The 17,019-nt window shown below is 37.7% G+C and overlaps 1 protein-coding gene across 1 annotated transcript in view; it reads right to left on the bottom strand.

Moving 5' to 3' along the window:
• The window catches only part of SLC35F1 (solute carrier family 35 member F1), a 407,499-nt gene that overhangs the window by 139,940 nt on the left and 250,540 nt on the right, over window positions 1-17,019 (bottom strand). Inside the window, exon 2 of the mRNA XM_019418199.2 lies at window positions 16,096-16,271. Coding sequence (XP_019273744.1) covers window positions 16,096-16,271 — 176 coding nt within the window. The remainder of the gene's footprint in view (window positions 1-16,095; window positions 16,272-17,019) is intronic.

Raw genomic sequence — 17,019 nt, forward strand, 5'->3', positions numbered from 1 at the left:
TGGTGCATAGTGTATTCATAAAATCAAACAAACTCACTGTACACTATTTCTTTCTTCCTTATTGAATTGTGCTCTTCCCTTTATCAATCATCATCCAAGTTGAAAGGGCTGACTTTGCACCTACTGTTTAAAAAAACCTAACTCATCCTGAACTATATTAGTTTCACTCAGAGCTAGGGCTTAAGTATAATAGCTGACCTTAAAAGAGCCACATAAATTGAGTATGTCTCTCAACTATCAACCAGATTAACATTTTAATGACATCATCTCTGAGCACATAAAATGATCAATATATATTAATAAACAATTTTTATTGGATATTTATCCTCATTTATTCAGCCAGGAAATCTGAGTCATATGGATATTAAGCTGACTTGTTTAAGGAAGAAACATAATCACAGTAGAGACCATCCTTCAGTGTAATTTTACTGTCCTGATTCCCATACCAGTCATCTTAACCACATTGCTAATTTACGCTGATTTGGGATTCCTGGAACCTACTTCCATGTCACGTTCATTATTTTTTGAAAAAGAGATATGAATGACGTATAGGTACTAGGCTCACATTTTTTTTGGATTAAATATTAATAAAAAATGCATAAGAGAAAAGAAAACCATATGTAAATAACATAGCCATAGAAATAGCCAGATATATTTGGCTAATGGGCATAATTCTACAATGACATTGGCTAAAATCTCTCTATTTCTCTCCAGTTCATTCTTACCAGGCATATCTACACCAGTAAACCTCCCCTGGGATTCAAAATCCAAATGTTGGATTTTGCCCAAACACCCAAAGGTTATCCGTCTGATTTCTAAGCAAAAAGAATCTTTTTTTTTTTTTTTTTTTTTTGAATGGAGATTCTGATTAAACCCTAGCTAAACTGACTCATGTGCTTCGGTTTACATGATGCCCTAAAGGATTAACACTGATGTCATTTATACGATAACAAGCTGTGTTTACAGCAATAAAGAAAGCTAGGCTTAGGTAGTATTAATAGCCCTACTAATTACACTACTATAAAAGGTTTATGGATGATATAAATTTCTATATTATTACTCCAAGGCTCTGGCAGTGGCATTCTTCCAGAGGAACGTATCACAGGGCTCATTTGTTTTCTTTTCTTTGCACTAATTCACAAGGAGATGAAAACAAGAGACTGAGTGAAAGAAAGAAGGAAAGGAGCCCACCAGGACTTAGTCTTACACCAAGAATAGACTATGAAAGCAATCATTATCATTTCTTGTTTTTATTTTAGGATTCAAATGCTATTTCTTCTTGCCAATAAACATGCAAAAGGATGCTCATGTCACCGGTAATTAACAAAATGAAATTTAAAACAATGAGATATTTTTCACCTTTTGTCAATCTGGACAAAAATATTAATGATAATATTCAGTGTTGGTAAATGAGTAAGGAAATATACTCTCAAATACTGTTAGTAGGCTTTTGAACTGGTAATAATTTCTGGATAGGAGAGATTTAGTGATATTTATCAATATTTAAAATGCCCTTAACTCAGCATTTAGATTTTTAGCAATCTAAGCTACAAAATACTCTCACAGGTATTTAAATTATATTTACAAGGATGTTTCTTATACAATAGAAGGAATAATTCAAAATTGGCAATACTCTATATGACTGCTAATTGTATCATCAGTACTATTACAATAACTAAAAACTGTAAGGTAAATGTACATGTATGGAGATGGGAAATTTTCCAGGACATATTATTAAGTGAAAAAAGCAACTTTCATAACAACATATATAGTTCCTAGCATTTACATTAAAACACATTATAACTACATATTTGATTGCATATGCATAGAAAACTGTCATGAAAATGAACAACAAAATTTTAACAGAGACTTCCACTGAAGAAGAGAAGGATTTATTTGGTGAGTGGGAAACATTATCCCTTAAAAAATATATTTAGGTCTGTCTTTGCAATGTTTATATTTACATAAACGTGTATTATTTATATTCATGTATTACTTGGGTAATTTAAAAAATAAATATAAATTTTACAATGGTTATAACATTGTCACCTCAAATATTGTCTCAGAGTCTCTTGGCTTTTCATGGTTTCCTCCTAGTATTTAGCAGTTTTTATAAAGTAGACATCTACCTTCGAAGCAGTCCAATGAAGATCTTTGATCAGAAGATTCATTATTAAAGAGGTCTTTCAATGTATGTTAACTCAACCAAATTGAATTGTTTTAACTGAAGTTCTATATTAAGGGTCGAATGGAATTCTTTGAGTTTAGCAATAATGCTGTATACAGAGTACAGTATCTACCAAAGTTATTTTTTATAAAACCAGTACCTAAAATATTAAGTTTATTTTATTTTTTTACATTTGGATCAATGTCCCCACTCTTAAATCCAAGGCAACTTAGCTTGCACTTTTAAGACATACTGCTCAGAGAACAAAAATTAGAATATTACATCTTTGGCCTCTTTTCCTCAAGTAGACAGGCTAATTAGAAAGTAAGAATAACAACATTCTAGTATCTTGATTTCGAGTTTCTCGATCCTTATTAAAAGACCTCATTTTGGTTATATGAATGAAGCCGGGAAGTATGTGTTGATTTCAATGGGTATGAGAAAAATCACTTTTTATTAACCGATTCCTTCCCCCAACTATTTTTTAAAAATCCTGAATTCAACATAAATCAAAAGTAAAGAAGGATTTGCATAATTATCCAAAGTCTGATTGACCAGTGCACTTTAACTTAGAGCAAATAAAGCTTTAAAAGACAGTGTAGTGATGAAATTGTGACAGGTGTCAGTACAGCACAGGAGTGGTCATAGCAGTCCAGGCAAGAGGTGATGGATGGCTTGGCTTAGACATGCTAGAGCAAATGGGGATAGAAAGAGGCCATCGGTAAGGGTCTCACATAGTATCTGGTACACAGTGGGCTCAATAAATATTTGTGAAATTTAACTGAAGACAACTTTGTATTAGTCAATATATCCCACAACCAAATGTAACTTTAACTTCAGAGATGATGGGAGTTTTCTACATTAGTTTGTTAGAGGTGTTTAAACTTTACTCATGGGAGCTGCATGGACACACAGGGAATACTCATGGCTGGAGATATGCTCCCTCAGGGGAGATACCCTTCTCTGGTTTTCAGGTCACACCGTGAATAAATAGATTATATCAGGCATTGTGGTACATGATTAGTAGGAGGCAAAAACGATCTCTTCAAAGGAATCATAATAATTGCTGCATTTAGTTAGATATGTATCTGTGCTACTTTCTGCAAACAAATTGGGACTATCAGAAATTGTACCTATTGTGAGACTAGTTATGAAAGGCAACATTAATTTACTCCTCCAGAATACTATCAAATGGTGACCTACCCTGAATGAGATGTGATCTTAGTGGAACATGCTGTACAGTAAGAAAATGAGAAAATTGTCAAAAGCAAGAAGTTGACACTTTGGTTTCCCTTCTTGCTGCTCCACAGCTGTTAATGGTCCCAATGAGTGGTTGGCAGTCCTTCTCCTCAGTCAGGTACTGAAATAAAGCTTGTGAACTTTGATATTCTTTACTGTGCTACTGTTTTTCACTTTATAACATTAAATTATTAAAGTTTCTAACATTTTACAGGGGTTCCTGAAACTTGGGAAGAGCTTAAGTTCATACACCAGCAAGCATTGAGGTACATCCCCAAATGACCAGAAGGGTAAGGGGCTCCTTAAAGGTATTGCCAAAAAAATAAAGAAAAGGACTGTTTGTCATTACAGAAAGGGGTCACTTAAGCCAGGCAAATTGATGGAGACCAGCGAGCCATATATAGCTGCCTGTAAGAGGATAGGAGACCTTTGAGAGTCTTGGAAGTCACTAATAATCATGAAATTAGCCAACTGCCCTAGCTCAAAGAAGTTTAGCAGGCTAGAAGTCACCACAGCTAAGTCTAAATAAAGGACACGGATGATATCTGTGTCTTACTCTCCTGGGGTGACAATGTATGTGGGGGTGCGTATAAGGACTAGAGGAACAACTATGGCTCTTTTAATGCAAAGTCAGGATCCCAGAACACAGGTGTGAGCCTACACACCAACAGAATGCCACAACACAGCAATGTATTGACTGTAACTGCTTGTAATGAATTCTTCTGCTGTGAATAATTGGGAAGGGGGTACTGGCGGCTGATGGAGAAAACAGTCATGAAAATAGATGACAGAGGAGAAGTAAATTCCTTTACAATGAAGATTTGGTGGAGATGAAGGAAAATGAGACCTTCAGATCTGGCCTCTTGCAATTACAGGGACTCTTTACTAGTCACTCTCCTCCTCTTGCCTATGAGCTTAGAAGGAATGGGAGAAGGGAGAGTTGGGCATCCTTCACATCTGGGAGTACAGTGCCTAAGAGAACGAGGCCCTCCAAAAGCATTTGCTGAATAAATGAATGGAATAATAGATGAATGAATACGTGAGGGAAGAAATACGTGACTGAGGAAGATACATGAAATTACATTTAGATAAGAGACATATGAGCAAGATGTACTCAGTTCAGAGCCTTCTAGAAGGTTCTGTATGAAATAAACATGGGCACAATAAAACTCAGTAGGCTGGGAAGCAGTTGCATCCTTGGCTTGTGCATATGGGGCTGACTCCTTTCGTTAAGAGACACCCCGAGTATAGGAACACACTTTCCTGTTAGGTATTTAAATTACTCAACATATCCGATGCCAAAACAACAGAAACCAAGAGTTGAGATTTATTAAGTTTCCATATAGTAAATAACTTACAATTTTTAACAGTGCAGAGACTTCCACATTTATGTCACTTACATAAGATCTGCCCACACGTTTCTCTGTTAGAAAGAAGTTACCAAGTTCCTTAACTTTATTTTTAGAAGTTGAGTTCTTTGTTTGCTTCTGAATGATCTAACTTAGTTTCTTTTAGCCTGACAAAAGTTTAAAATCAATAGCTTGCTTAAAGCTGTGCTATAATGGCCCTGAGTTTAACACAGCCCAGCTGGAAATTTCGACCTCAGTGAATGACATTCACTAAGCCAAAAGTTGAAATGTGCTTGTAGGTACAGAACCAGATGCTTTGAATTTGGTGAGACCCCAGTAGTCCATTGAGTTTGTCTGTGGCATGCTCTTCCTGCTGAAAGATGGGTGAGTGAGAGCTCCATGATCTTGACAGCATGGCTTTCCCCTCTTCTCAGCTAGAAGATGACATACTGGTGGCCATTTCACTGGCTATGTAGCCCCCAAAGCTTTGTGCTCTCTGGGGGCATTTTGCAGCTCTTTTTCATCTTGGATTATTTTTATTTTTTCCTCTCCCCACCCTGATTTTATTTTTCAACTTTAAAATAGGACAAATGTTCTGACCCTGTCAAAAATGGAAGCAAGATTCCTTTTAATGAGCTCATCCGAGGACAATTCTTGTGTGTGTGGTAGTTTATTAGTAAGGCTAATCTCTGCTTATAGATTTCATACTATGGCTTCCACTGAAATATCCTTAAAAGGGATGTACTGCTCACTGCTCATTCCAAATAACTGATGGAGATTTGGGATTCTGATTATAAAATAATGATCCAGCTCTCCCTCTGGGAATGCATCTTAGGAATCCCTACTATTGTAATGATAGGTCTTCTAAAGCACCTATGGCCACTGCCTAAGAATGGATTCCTTGCTGGAAATTATCTTGGACAGAAATGCCATCCCTTCATGGTTTTGGACAAACCACATTTCTCTGTCCTTAACTTCTCCAGCTGGCGTATGCCTTGGTCAGCAGGCCAAATAGGAATGTGATCTTCTCAGCTGCTTTGGCTCTGCTTTGCTTTCCATATGCGTATTCAGTTGGTTGCAGTTCACAGATGCACTGTGTGTGTGTTGTGGAAGAAAAACATTCACGAAAAAAGGTAATCAAACTTAGTTTACAACATACTGATCTTAATTGGTGTCCTTGTGCTTCTCAGCCTTTTCTTGAGCAAAGGATAGTAACTTGGAGTCGGAATTTGCAGGCATGGCTTAAAATGAATCTGGATCTTCTCTGTAACATCTAAATTTGTAGTGACAGTTTTATCTTAGTAAAGTGAATGGGAATGTTTTTCTTCCCTTTTGTGTATCAGTTATGATTATGGGAGAAGGAAAAAGCTGGGTGAAGAGAGGAAATAGGAGAAGAGAGAGGAAACATACATATCAACAAGAGGAAAAGAAAGGGTGGGAAATAATTTTGTGTTGAGATTTCATTGTTAAAATCAAAGCTCTAGAGCAAAGTACTCATTCATTTCTAGGGGTAAGCATGGATCTAGGGAGTTGTTCTTTCAATTCTTCCTTTGGCAGCCCTCCCTTCCCCCTTTGTGATCTCTCATAGTTAGGGTGCAGTTATGCCGGAAAGTAGAAAGGTGGTGCTGGGTCCCATTGGACAGATTCTGGATGCTCACTGTTGCCCTTGGCTTGACTTTCTCAGGCAAAAGACCCCCACTCTACACACTGGGACAGGGGGACTTGGGCTAGTGCATTTCAGAATGAGTCGTGCGCCAGTGAAATAATTCTATCAGTGAGTCCCCTTACTCACATTGGCCACCGCAGTGGTGAGGAAACATCTGAAGTGTCTCTTGTTTTTGATCCTTCTATGAATCATACCAGTGCCTACTGCGACATCCAGCGACAAAAGAAGAACACAACTGCGGCAATATGGCTAATGAATTTCAGGGTCCTCGTGATGAAATTTATCGAAATTAAGGGTTACATGTGTAAAATCCAACTTGCTAAGGAGGAGAATCAATATTTATTAAGTCAATATAATGCCAATGATGGCAGATCATATGTATTCAATGCTTCTATAAGCCTGATCCTGTGCTAGAAATTTTCCATACATCTCCTCATTTAGTCCACAGGAAACCCATCAGGTGGTTGCTCTTATTACCCTGACATATAAACTGAAGAAAAACAACACAGAAAAGTTATGGAAACTTACTAGGATGATGCAGTGACTCTTACATCTGGACTGAACTGAGAAACAGAAAAAGTCTAGACCCTAATTGTTTAAAATTATATTTTAATTTAGTGGACTTAAGTAGTAATTCCTAAATATGATTCTTACAGATGGACATTTTCTTAGACATGACTAATTAGTTCAAGGTAAAAGAGAGTAATATGCTACTTTATAGAACGAAGTGTGAAATGGTAAAACAAAATGGTCAGACACATAAATTTTGATCATCTTTTCTTTTATCTGCAAGTCATTTCCTTTATGTTTCTCCTCCTATAAGTCACTGAAGGGGCACAGTCACTCCAACTTGCAGTCAGAACCCACCATTTGCAAACACCACATTTAAATTTGGTGAGTTGCATGATCTTCTTTCTGGTCCTCCAAAATCTCAGAAATGGAAGCCAGTGAAACCAGATACTCCAAAAATGCACAGACAGGGAATTCTGATCTAAAGTAACCACACTGCAAATCTAATCCTGAGAAGGAAAAAAAAAGAAAAGTTTGCTTCATTTTTCCGCCTCACAAATCTCATGTAGCAGACTGCAGTAGGGTCTGCAAGATGGCTAACTGCTGAGTCTTTGATTTAATGAAAACTTAGGGAAAGCAATTCAACTCACTGCAGGGACTGCTTTGTTCTTCCATTATGATTCTTTTTTAATGAGAAAGATGATTGTAAGGATAAACTCTATTCCTCTGAATTCTTACACTAATTACATACAAAGCACTATTTTGGCAGAAGGGGACTTATCTCCTTCAGGCAATACAGTTATCATCTTGTAACCACCCTTCAGTCTCCCACATGAACACTGGAGCTTCGTGCCAGGAATGAGTGTTGCTCTATGCCAGCTCTCAGCATGGATAGGTGACTGCTTAAAGATTTCCAGAATTAACAGTCAACGTGGACTCCAGATAAGACAGAGAGACAATCCCTCCCTCCAAGCTTATGGGCTGTTTGGAATGAAAGAATCAGAAGCGCATCCCTTAAACGAAGTATTTGGCATGGGGAGTGAGGGAGGGTTTGATGTATAGAGTGTGTGTGTGCATGCGTGTACATTTATAAGATGATACATTAAGAGGAGAAGCAGTGTTGCACACTCATGTCATTTTCCTTTCATCTAAAAGTCATTTAAGTGATACTGAAAGTTCTGTGCAAGGTCTCACTCTATTTGAGATTCATCACTTGAGCAAAAACAGGACATGCTCTGTTGGGTACTCTTAACTTTGATTAAGACTGTGGAAGACTTGATTTGGTGCAGATTCACCCTGTAAGCGCTGCATATGTATGCAGTGTGTGTATTTTTGCTTTGTTTAGTGGGTTATGAGCTTGATAAATAACAGTTCATGTCACATGAGCAAGGTCCTTGGAGCAGGGTTTTTTTTTCCCCCCTTTTGGAAACGGTACTCATTCTTATAGTCTAAAAGCATGCCCTATGAAGTGAGAAGTTTTAATGCTGACCTCCTAATATCCACAAGTGATTGAAGGAATAGCTACTATAGTTTCCCTATTGGAAACTCTGGGCCTAACGAGACATTATTTTATCATGGTAACCATGGAGGGATAGTGAAGAGACAATTAATTCTTTTTCATTCATTTTGTTTGGCCTTCGGTCAGGTGTATTAAAGTATAATTTACCTGTGGTAAAATCGATTTAAGTGCATAGCTTGAAGAGTTTTAACAAATGTATATAGTCCTGTAATCTCTACAACAATCAACATCTACAGAACATTTCCATTACCCGGAAAGTTCCCTTGTGCCCCTTTGCAGTCAGTCTCCCCTCCCACTCTGAGGCTTTGGCAACCACATATCTATTTCCTCACTTTATAGTTTTGCCTTTTCCAGAACATCACATTATTACCCAGTATTTAATTACACAGTACCAGAGTTTTCATGTCGGCCTTCCTGAACTTATCATAATGCTTTTAAGGTTAATCCATATCATTGCATGTGTCGGTAGCTTATTCCTTGTCATGGCTGAGTGGTACTCCATTGTATGAATTTACCACAATTTGTTTATCCTTTCACAAGCTGGTGAGCATTTGGGTTGTTTACAGTTTTTGGCCATTATGAATAAAGCTGCAATGGACATTTGTATATAGTTCTCTGTGTGCACATAATGTTCTTATTTCTCTTGGGACAGTGTGATTGATGGGTCATATTTAAGTGTATATTTAACTTCATAAGAAACTGCCAAGCCATTTTGCAAAGTGGTGGTATCATTATGCATTCCCAGCAGCAGTCTATGAGAGTTTCAGTTGCTCTTGCTAGAACCAGATTCTAGCTTTCTGTTGTGATTTTCTCTAATAATTTCCCAGCATGGTTTGTGTATATTCCCTTCTTCTTCCCTCCCTCCCCTGTTCCCACCTTTTCTTCTCTCTTCCCCAACAACATAATCATAATTCCCATCTACCAAAGATTCATCTGAGCACCTCAGTTCCTAAAGTACAACCTTTCTATACTATGGGGACTAGAACACTCCAATCATACTTAAGTAAAAATAAATGCAACCTGATAAGGAATAGGAATGGAGGTCTGCCAGGTAATTTCCCACACGGGAGAATTTTTAAGAGGCCAATGAATATTACCTCAACAGTCGTAGGTAAGTGACGGTAGTATTTGCCCCCACAACTTCCAAGGGAGTTATAATTCAGTATTTACACTTGCCAAGTGTTTTCTTATACTGCCAACCCACTCCTTCTCCTCACTGACCCAAAGTCCAACCCAAAGTCCTTCTCAGTGATATAGTAAAGGTTATCCAGAGAATTGGAAACTGAGCTATGTGTGAGCATAACTTGAGCTTTTGCTCTGAGGAAAATCCTGGATCCTGCTTTAACTTTTTTCACTGCTCTGGCCCATGTTGTCGACCTCCTATGGTGTGGGTCAAAGAACATTCCAGTAAAGGCAAGGGGCAAAAATTCACAGAGGCACAGCAGTATTAACAGAATTAGGGAAATGAGATCCACAGGGGACTCTAAGATCTGATAGACTGTGAAATGCCAGATACTTATTTCCAAGACATCATTGTGGCTCTGTGAGAAGTCTATATCATTTTGTATGAAGTCCTACATTTCCTCTAATTACAGAGATATTTTTAATCTTGCAACATTGGTAATTAAGAATTTATCCTATGTAATTGTATGTAAGGAGTGCAGTGTTTCTGAAAAGAACAAATATGAAGCCTGTCTGGTGTGGGAAAAGGTAACAATTACTTACTGATTAATGTTTCCCCAGCCACCACCAAAAGGAGAAATGCTTTTTTTGGCACAAATTCCGAGAAGCATCTTCATTTAAAATGCTGAGGGCTATGGGACTGGACCATTGGGCCATGAATTGCATCTAGCTGTTATGTGTAGACAAAGCTGTCATTTTTATGTATTTCTTTCATCTGTCTTGCATTACTTGAGTGCCCTGGGTAGGAAAAAGGAGATGGTGGGTAGGACGGGCAGGGAGAGAGCAAGTGCTTGAAAGACCTGAACAGAGTTCATTTTTCAGCCTCCCCACTTAAAAGTGAAATTTGAACTAGGATTTCTATCTTCTGGAATTTAATGTCCAAAATGGGTATATTTTTCATAAAAAGTATGGCATGTGTTTACTTTTCAGTATTCTTTCTTTAGAAAAAGTCAAAAGGATTACACATGGTGATGTTTTGATGAGTGCTCTGTTAGTACATTAAAGACCTGTCTCTTTTTTACACTAACATAAAAAAAATATATCAATGATTCAATAGATACTTTAATGTCTATGTTTCAAGAATTTTCTGAAAAGCAAAATACATGCACAACCCATCATATTGCTTTTAGCTGGAAGCTTGTCTTTTATTCAAAATTGGAAGAGCTTATAAAAATATCTTTCAATGAAAAAGCAGAACTTATAAAATGAGTCACCAGGAATATATCTAATGACAATCTATGGTGGCCACATTTCTTTTCTTTCCAAGGTCTGTATATGAAATGAAGCAGATACTTCTCTTTCTATTTGTGCTTTCATTACTGATACCCATTTTTTTTTTCATCACCATGCCTTAAGGAGGAAAACATGGATTGAAAGTGTCCTGCCTTGGCCCCACAATTCTTTCCTACCCCATCACAGAGTAAACTGTGAATGAAAAAATAAAGAGGAATTAGAGAGATAGGAACTGAGGAAAATTGGCAGAAGAAGAAAAGAAGGAAATTATTGACTGTTTAAAAACTGTTGTTTACGTTCACTCAGAAGTTAAAAATTGCCAAAAGAGAAACCATAGGTATCTATTATTTAAGAGCCGCTGAAAGTACTTCTGGGAAGCAGCAGGATTCTTAAGATAATTGGTAAGAGAACTTTATGGGTAGAAAGTCTAATAACATATTTTTTTTCCTTGATATCCTATCTTCACCTTTGTTTTTAAAAGCCTGTCACATTTCTTGCTTCTACAACATAAATGTGAGAATGGCTGGGCTTTAGTTAGACCCCATCCTGTTCTTCTTTCTTCTTGTTCATAGTTTTTGCTTTTTGTGTTTCTCTGCTTCCTGATTTCAGCTAGCATTGCATGGAATTTTAAGAAAAAAAGTAGACATGAGGAAAAGTCTTCTTTTGAGAATTTCCCAGGCAAATCCATCAGTTTCTGGGAGGTTCTCTACACTTTCCTAGTTATATTCCTGTGAGATATTGGTCTCTGCTCTCAGTTCCTGGCACAGAGCTCCAAAAACCTTTGTGATTTCCTAATAAGAGTACTTAGGAGCATCTTTTGTTCCAATATTTGGTCTTTGACCTTGGTTCCTGACACAGAGTTCCTAAATCCCTTGGGATTTCCAGGGTGATAGCCATATCTTTTGTTCTAATGAGGTTACTCTTGCTAGGCTCCAGGATAGGGACTGGTTACCACAAAGTCCAAGCCATGATTAGAAGTTTGGATTTTTCAGCCCCATCTCTCCATTCTCCAGAGAGTGAGAGGGGCTGGAAATGGAGTTAATGATCAATCATGCCTACATAATGATCTCCATAAAAATGTCTAACATAGAGGATTCAGAGACCTTCGGGGTTGATGAATAAATACATGGTGATATGGAAAGAGTGGCCTATGCAGACGGGCATGGAAGCTCCGTGCCCCCTCCCACGTACTTTGTGCAACTCATCTATTTCATCTGGATGTTCATGTATATCATTCATCATATTCTTTTATAATATACTGATAAACAGTAATGAACTGTTTTCCTGAGTCCTGTGAGCCACTCTACTAAATTAATCAAACTCAAGAAGGAAGCTGTAGGAACCTCTGATTTACAGTCCATTAGTCAGAAGCAGAGGCTACAACCCAGACTTGCAATTAGCATCTGAAGTGAGAGGGGCAGTCACGTGAGGCCGAGCTCTTAACTTATGGGATTTGACACTATCTCCAGGTAGACAGTGTCAGAACCTGGACTGACTGTAGGACACCCAGCTGATGTCACAGAATTGCTTGGTATGAAAAACACCAGGCATTCAGTGACAAAAATGTGTTAAGTGTGGTGATAGTGTGAGGGTAAAGGGAAGACACAGGAAGAGAACTGAGTTTTTCTTTACAATTCATGACGCCCAACTAGGTACACACAGCATGAGTTTGGATTTCAGGCATCACTTCAATGAGGACATTTCAATTGCCTGAATAACTTCTCTAAAGTGGTTACTCTTAACCACTTTATTTATTTTAGCTCATTTTTATTATATATATAAATATAAATAAATATTATATATATTTATTATAGCTAAATTCTCAAACTTGCTGCTGCGTCAATGCAACTACTTGTTTGAAGTACATTTTTTTTCTATAAAGTGGTATTACTGAAGCTCTTTGCTATAAAGAGCAAAAACTTTATGAATGTTGGAAACATCTGTAATAACAACCTAGTACCAGTCAAGGAAAGGGTCAGACATAAAACTTGTTCAACAAGACAAAGTTTTTAAGGACGGAGTCACACTTTTTTGGAAACCAATTTAATAATCAGGGACAAGTTCAAAACTCCAGCCTGAACCAGAGTTATATTGGAATTTCTACTGGAACCTGTTGCTTCAGAGTCTTTGGTCACTGGTTCAGTGAGCATCTGATAAAGAGAACTCAGTTTAACTTTGAAGTCAAATTTCCAGAAGGCTTTTGCCATAATACCAACCTGAAGGCTCTTGAAGGGCTTCTTGTATTTATCACATTGTAATCACATGAGACGATCATAACTTTTTAGAAGATGTATGGTTAAAATGATAAGGAAATACTTGTTTAAAAATACATTCCCGATGGGATGCGTGGGTAGCTCAGTCGGCCGAATGTCCGACTTCAGCTCAGGTCATGATCTCACAGTTCATGAGTTCCAGCCCTGGGCTTGCTGCTGTCAGCCTATCAGCACAGAGCCCACTTCAGATCCTCTCTCTGCTTCTCGCTCTGCCCCTCCCAAGCTTATGTTGTGTCTCAAAAAATAAATAAATAAATAAATAATTAATTATATATATATACATATATATATACACACACATATATACATATATATACACACATACATATATACATATATATACATATATATACATATATACATATATACATATATATACACATATATACATTCCTGAGACTAACTTCTTGCAGTTATGTGGCCTAAGGTGTGTCAAATTAAATGGTGGCCCAGTCGGGTTAGGTGACGTCTGTGCCGGGAGAATTGGAAAGACAGTAATTTTGCTCAGTCCTAATCTGCACCATTCTGGGAGGAGCGGTCAGAGAGCACCAGGAAAGGAAAAGAAATTGTGGTTGTGAGAGCAGCTCCCTTGCACACACCAGACTTTCCATCCTTTCCCCCTCTTTGCTCTGTTGTTCATTCCCTCTCAAATCTTGAGGTGCCCAAAGGAAAGAGATTATTATGTCTCTAGAACATAGAATGGAATCAGCCTATACAAAATTAATGTAATTACTATGTTGGTTTCCAGATGTTAGCTTAATGCCAGCCTATTAAAACTTTTAAAGATGAAGATTAAAACAAACATCGTGAGTAAACACCCAAATAAAGCCATGTCAGTGAATCTAGTGATAATCTGAGGCAATGGCAGAAATCTCTAGATAGGGTATCTGAGACATTGCTTCTGGACATCACTGACTGGGATAAACAAAATTCCCTCAGGCTCTCTTCAGTCTTCTCTCCAAAGAGCTTCCGAATTCTTTGTCCTAGTCCTTGGCCTCTTGCCAGTTGTGTCTCCCCACCCCACCCCCACTCCCCACCACCATCTACCCTCCCCACCCAAAGCTGAGACTGCATTTTCTTGACTTCGCTGTTGTGCCTCACTAGACCTTGCACCAGTGCTATTTTCTTATTCAGGGTTTTGAATTTCAAGCAAAAACCCTCCATTTGTTCAAAAGTATCTTTTCTTCCTCCAGCCTCCCCTAGATCCCACATGGGGTTCAGGGAGTCCAGGGAGGCACGTGACCTGGCCTAGCATGAGCCTTACAGCTCCTAGTTCTACAGCCTGGAGCAGGTTCTGGACACAGAGGCACCGTTTCCTAATTTACAAAATTTTGGATAATAATACCTATTTCTTTGGATTGAAGAAACAAAGGAGATAATAAAGGAGATACATAGTGTTGGGCACATTATGGAGTCTTGATAGAAGGTACTGCTATAAACTTTAGGTCTTTTGCTACATTTAGTTTTCTACGCTTTCCTGTTTGTACCTATGACAGTGAAATTTTCTCTCTGTTTCTTAGATTGGCTTGGTTTACTTTTTTCCTCACCACTTCCCTATGATTTTTGTGGGTTTTCTTGTTTGCATTTGTAGTGTTCAAACTGTTAGCTTCCATATATCACCCTGAGGAAATAAAAGTCAGACTCAATGTCTATAGCTTCTGTAGCCTGAGATTTTAGTTGAAATATTATTTTTTTTAAAAAAAATTTTAATGTTTATTTATTCTTGAGAGAGAGAGACAAGGACAGAGTGTGAATGGGGGAGGGGGAGAGTGAGACACAGAATCTGAAGCAGGCTCCAGGCTCCGAGCTGTCAGCACAGAGCCTGACGTAGGGTTCAAACTCACGAACTGTGAGATCACGACCTGAGCCGAAGTCAGATGCTTATTCTTAGATTAATGTCTACAGATATTAAATCAAAAAACAAACAAACACCGATAATGCAATTTTTTGATAAGTTTCAAATGAATTCCAATACTTTAAACAACTCCAAAGTTAAACTGGAATTCAGTCCCAACTGAATAAAATCTAGAATTGGCCACATAGTTATAATTAAACAATATTATTCTGGATGGCCATTTAAATAAGGAAGTGTAAAAATGAAATACTCTTACAGTTCTTATAAAAGTTTCAAAAAAGTATGACCATTAGAATTGATGAATATAGCTATTCCTATATCCTTATTTATTATTAAGGTATAAAATTATCTTCAAACATGTTAATGGTTATTTTTCAATGCATATTTCACATTCAACAGCTTCTAGGGGTGAATTGTTGGCTATCTCCATGCCAAAGGAATAAAAAAGAGTGTTTACACCAGATTCAATGGTATAATCATAAGGATCTGAATTACTCTCCCCAGAGATACACCCCCAAAGATTTCAACTGCAATTGCCAAATAAAAAGTTTTTCTTGCATTGATTCTTGGAGGACTTGTTTTCTTGCTTTAGCTATTTGAAGTTTAGACAGAACATCTCATTTGACCAATTGTGGTAGTTTTCTTTCCTTTCTTTTCTCTTTTATTATTACTAGAGTTGTTTGTGTTTACTATTTTTATCTTTCTTGTGACACTTTCCCAAAGAACATACATTTGTCTGTAATTCCCTTGGATTTCTGAGGACTAGCATTACTGAGGACAGCTGCATCAGGCCTTTCCACGGTCCAGGGGTATAAGGGATGTTAACAGAAATTCAAATAGTGAGCAATTGTACATTTTGCCTATACATGCGTTTCCTATTTCCTGCTGAATTCACGTAATTTATGCTTCTTTGTGATTTATTTATTCATTTTGTTTGCTTTATTACTGCAAAATAGAAAAGCAAGAGTTGAGGTTTTGAATTGTGTTATGATGCTGTAAGTGACAAAAAGTTAATTTAGTCATGGCTCATCATTCTTCTAGATGTCTATAAAAAAGGAACCCAGCTATATTCCAAGCTACATATGGGTTTTTGCATGCTTACCTTGTCTGACGGCTAGTGTGGTGGTATAGACCAAGAAGAGAAGGATGTAATTGAGGAAACTCTGGAAGACTGGTGTATTGGCATGGAAATCTTCTGACAGGTACTTGCTGGTCAAGCCAATTCCACAAATAAGAAGGGATAACACCTGGCCCAGAGCCACAGAGATTAACATCTCCCTGGAAAAAATATAGGAAACAGTGAAGATCAGCAGGAAGTCCACTGAAACAATAACAGTTAAAATTTATTGAGTACTTGTGCCATTCACTAGGCTAGGTGCAATACATAGTATTTGTTTTCACCCATCACAGCAACCCTATGAGCAGGGTGCAATTATTAGTGAGGTTTTAAAGAGGAAAAAAAAAACAGAGTTTACAGGAGTTAAGGAATTTGTTCACTGTCATGTAACGAGGAAGTGGCAAAGCTGGGATTTGGGACCAAATCTCTCCAAGTGATCCTGGCTTCTAGCCACAGGACTCTGGAGCCTTGGAGGAAATTAACATCGTCGGTGATGCCCACCATAGCACTAAGTGTTCAGAAACCCGACAGAACACTTGCACGCTGACAAAGAGGCACCATACTGTAACCTTATCTTCAGGTTCTCATACCAGTAATGAAAGATTCTTTTGTTTATAGATTGAAATCTGGGATCCAGGAACACTTAGGGGAAGGGGCTGTACGAACCCCAGAAAATCCAGGAGGACCATCTCCTCTCCATTCCCAGATTTTGGATCTTACTTTGCTCTAGTAAAGACTGATAAGCATTAGTCTTCACTCTCCTCTACACAAGATACTATTGCTTGCATGTTAAAAAAGTTATTCATGAAGCAAATTTAGTTACTGAGGTGATATAATAAAACATTTCAAATTCTGTGAATATTTTCTGTGGCTTTTAAATAGGCATTGAACAGCACTGTAGTAAGGACT

The sequence above is a fragment of the Panthera pardus genome, unplaced genomic scaffold (assembly GCF_024362965.1).
Source record: "Panthera pardus isolate Hobbes unplaced genomic scaffold, ASM2436296v1 HiC_scaffold_17, whole genome shotgun sequence".
In the NCBI taxonomy this organism is placed as follows: domain Eukaryota; kingdom Metazoa; phylum Chordata; class Mammalia; order Carnivora; family Felidae; genus Panthera; species Panthera pardus.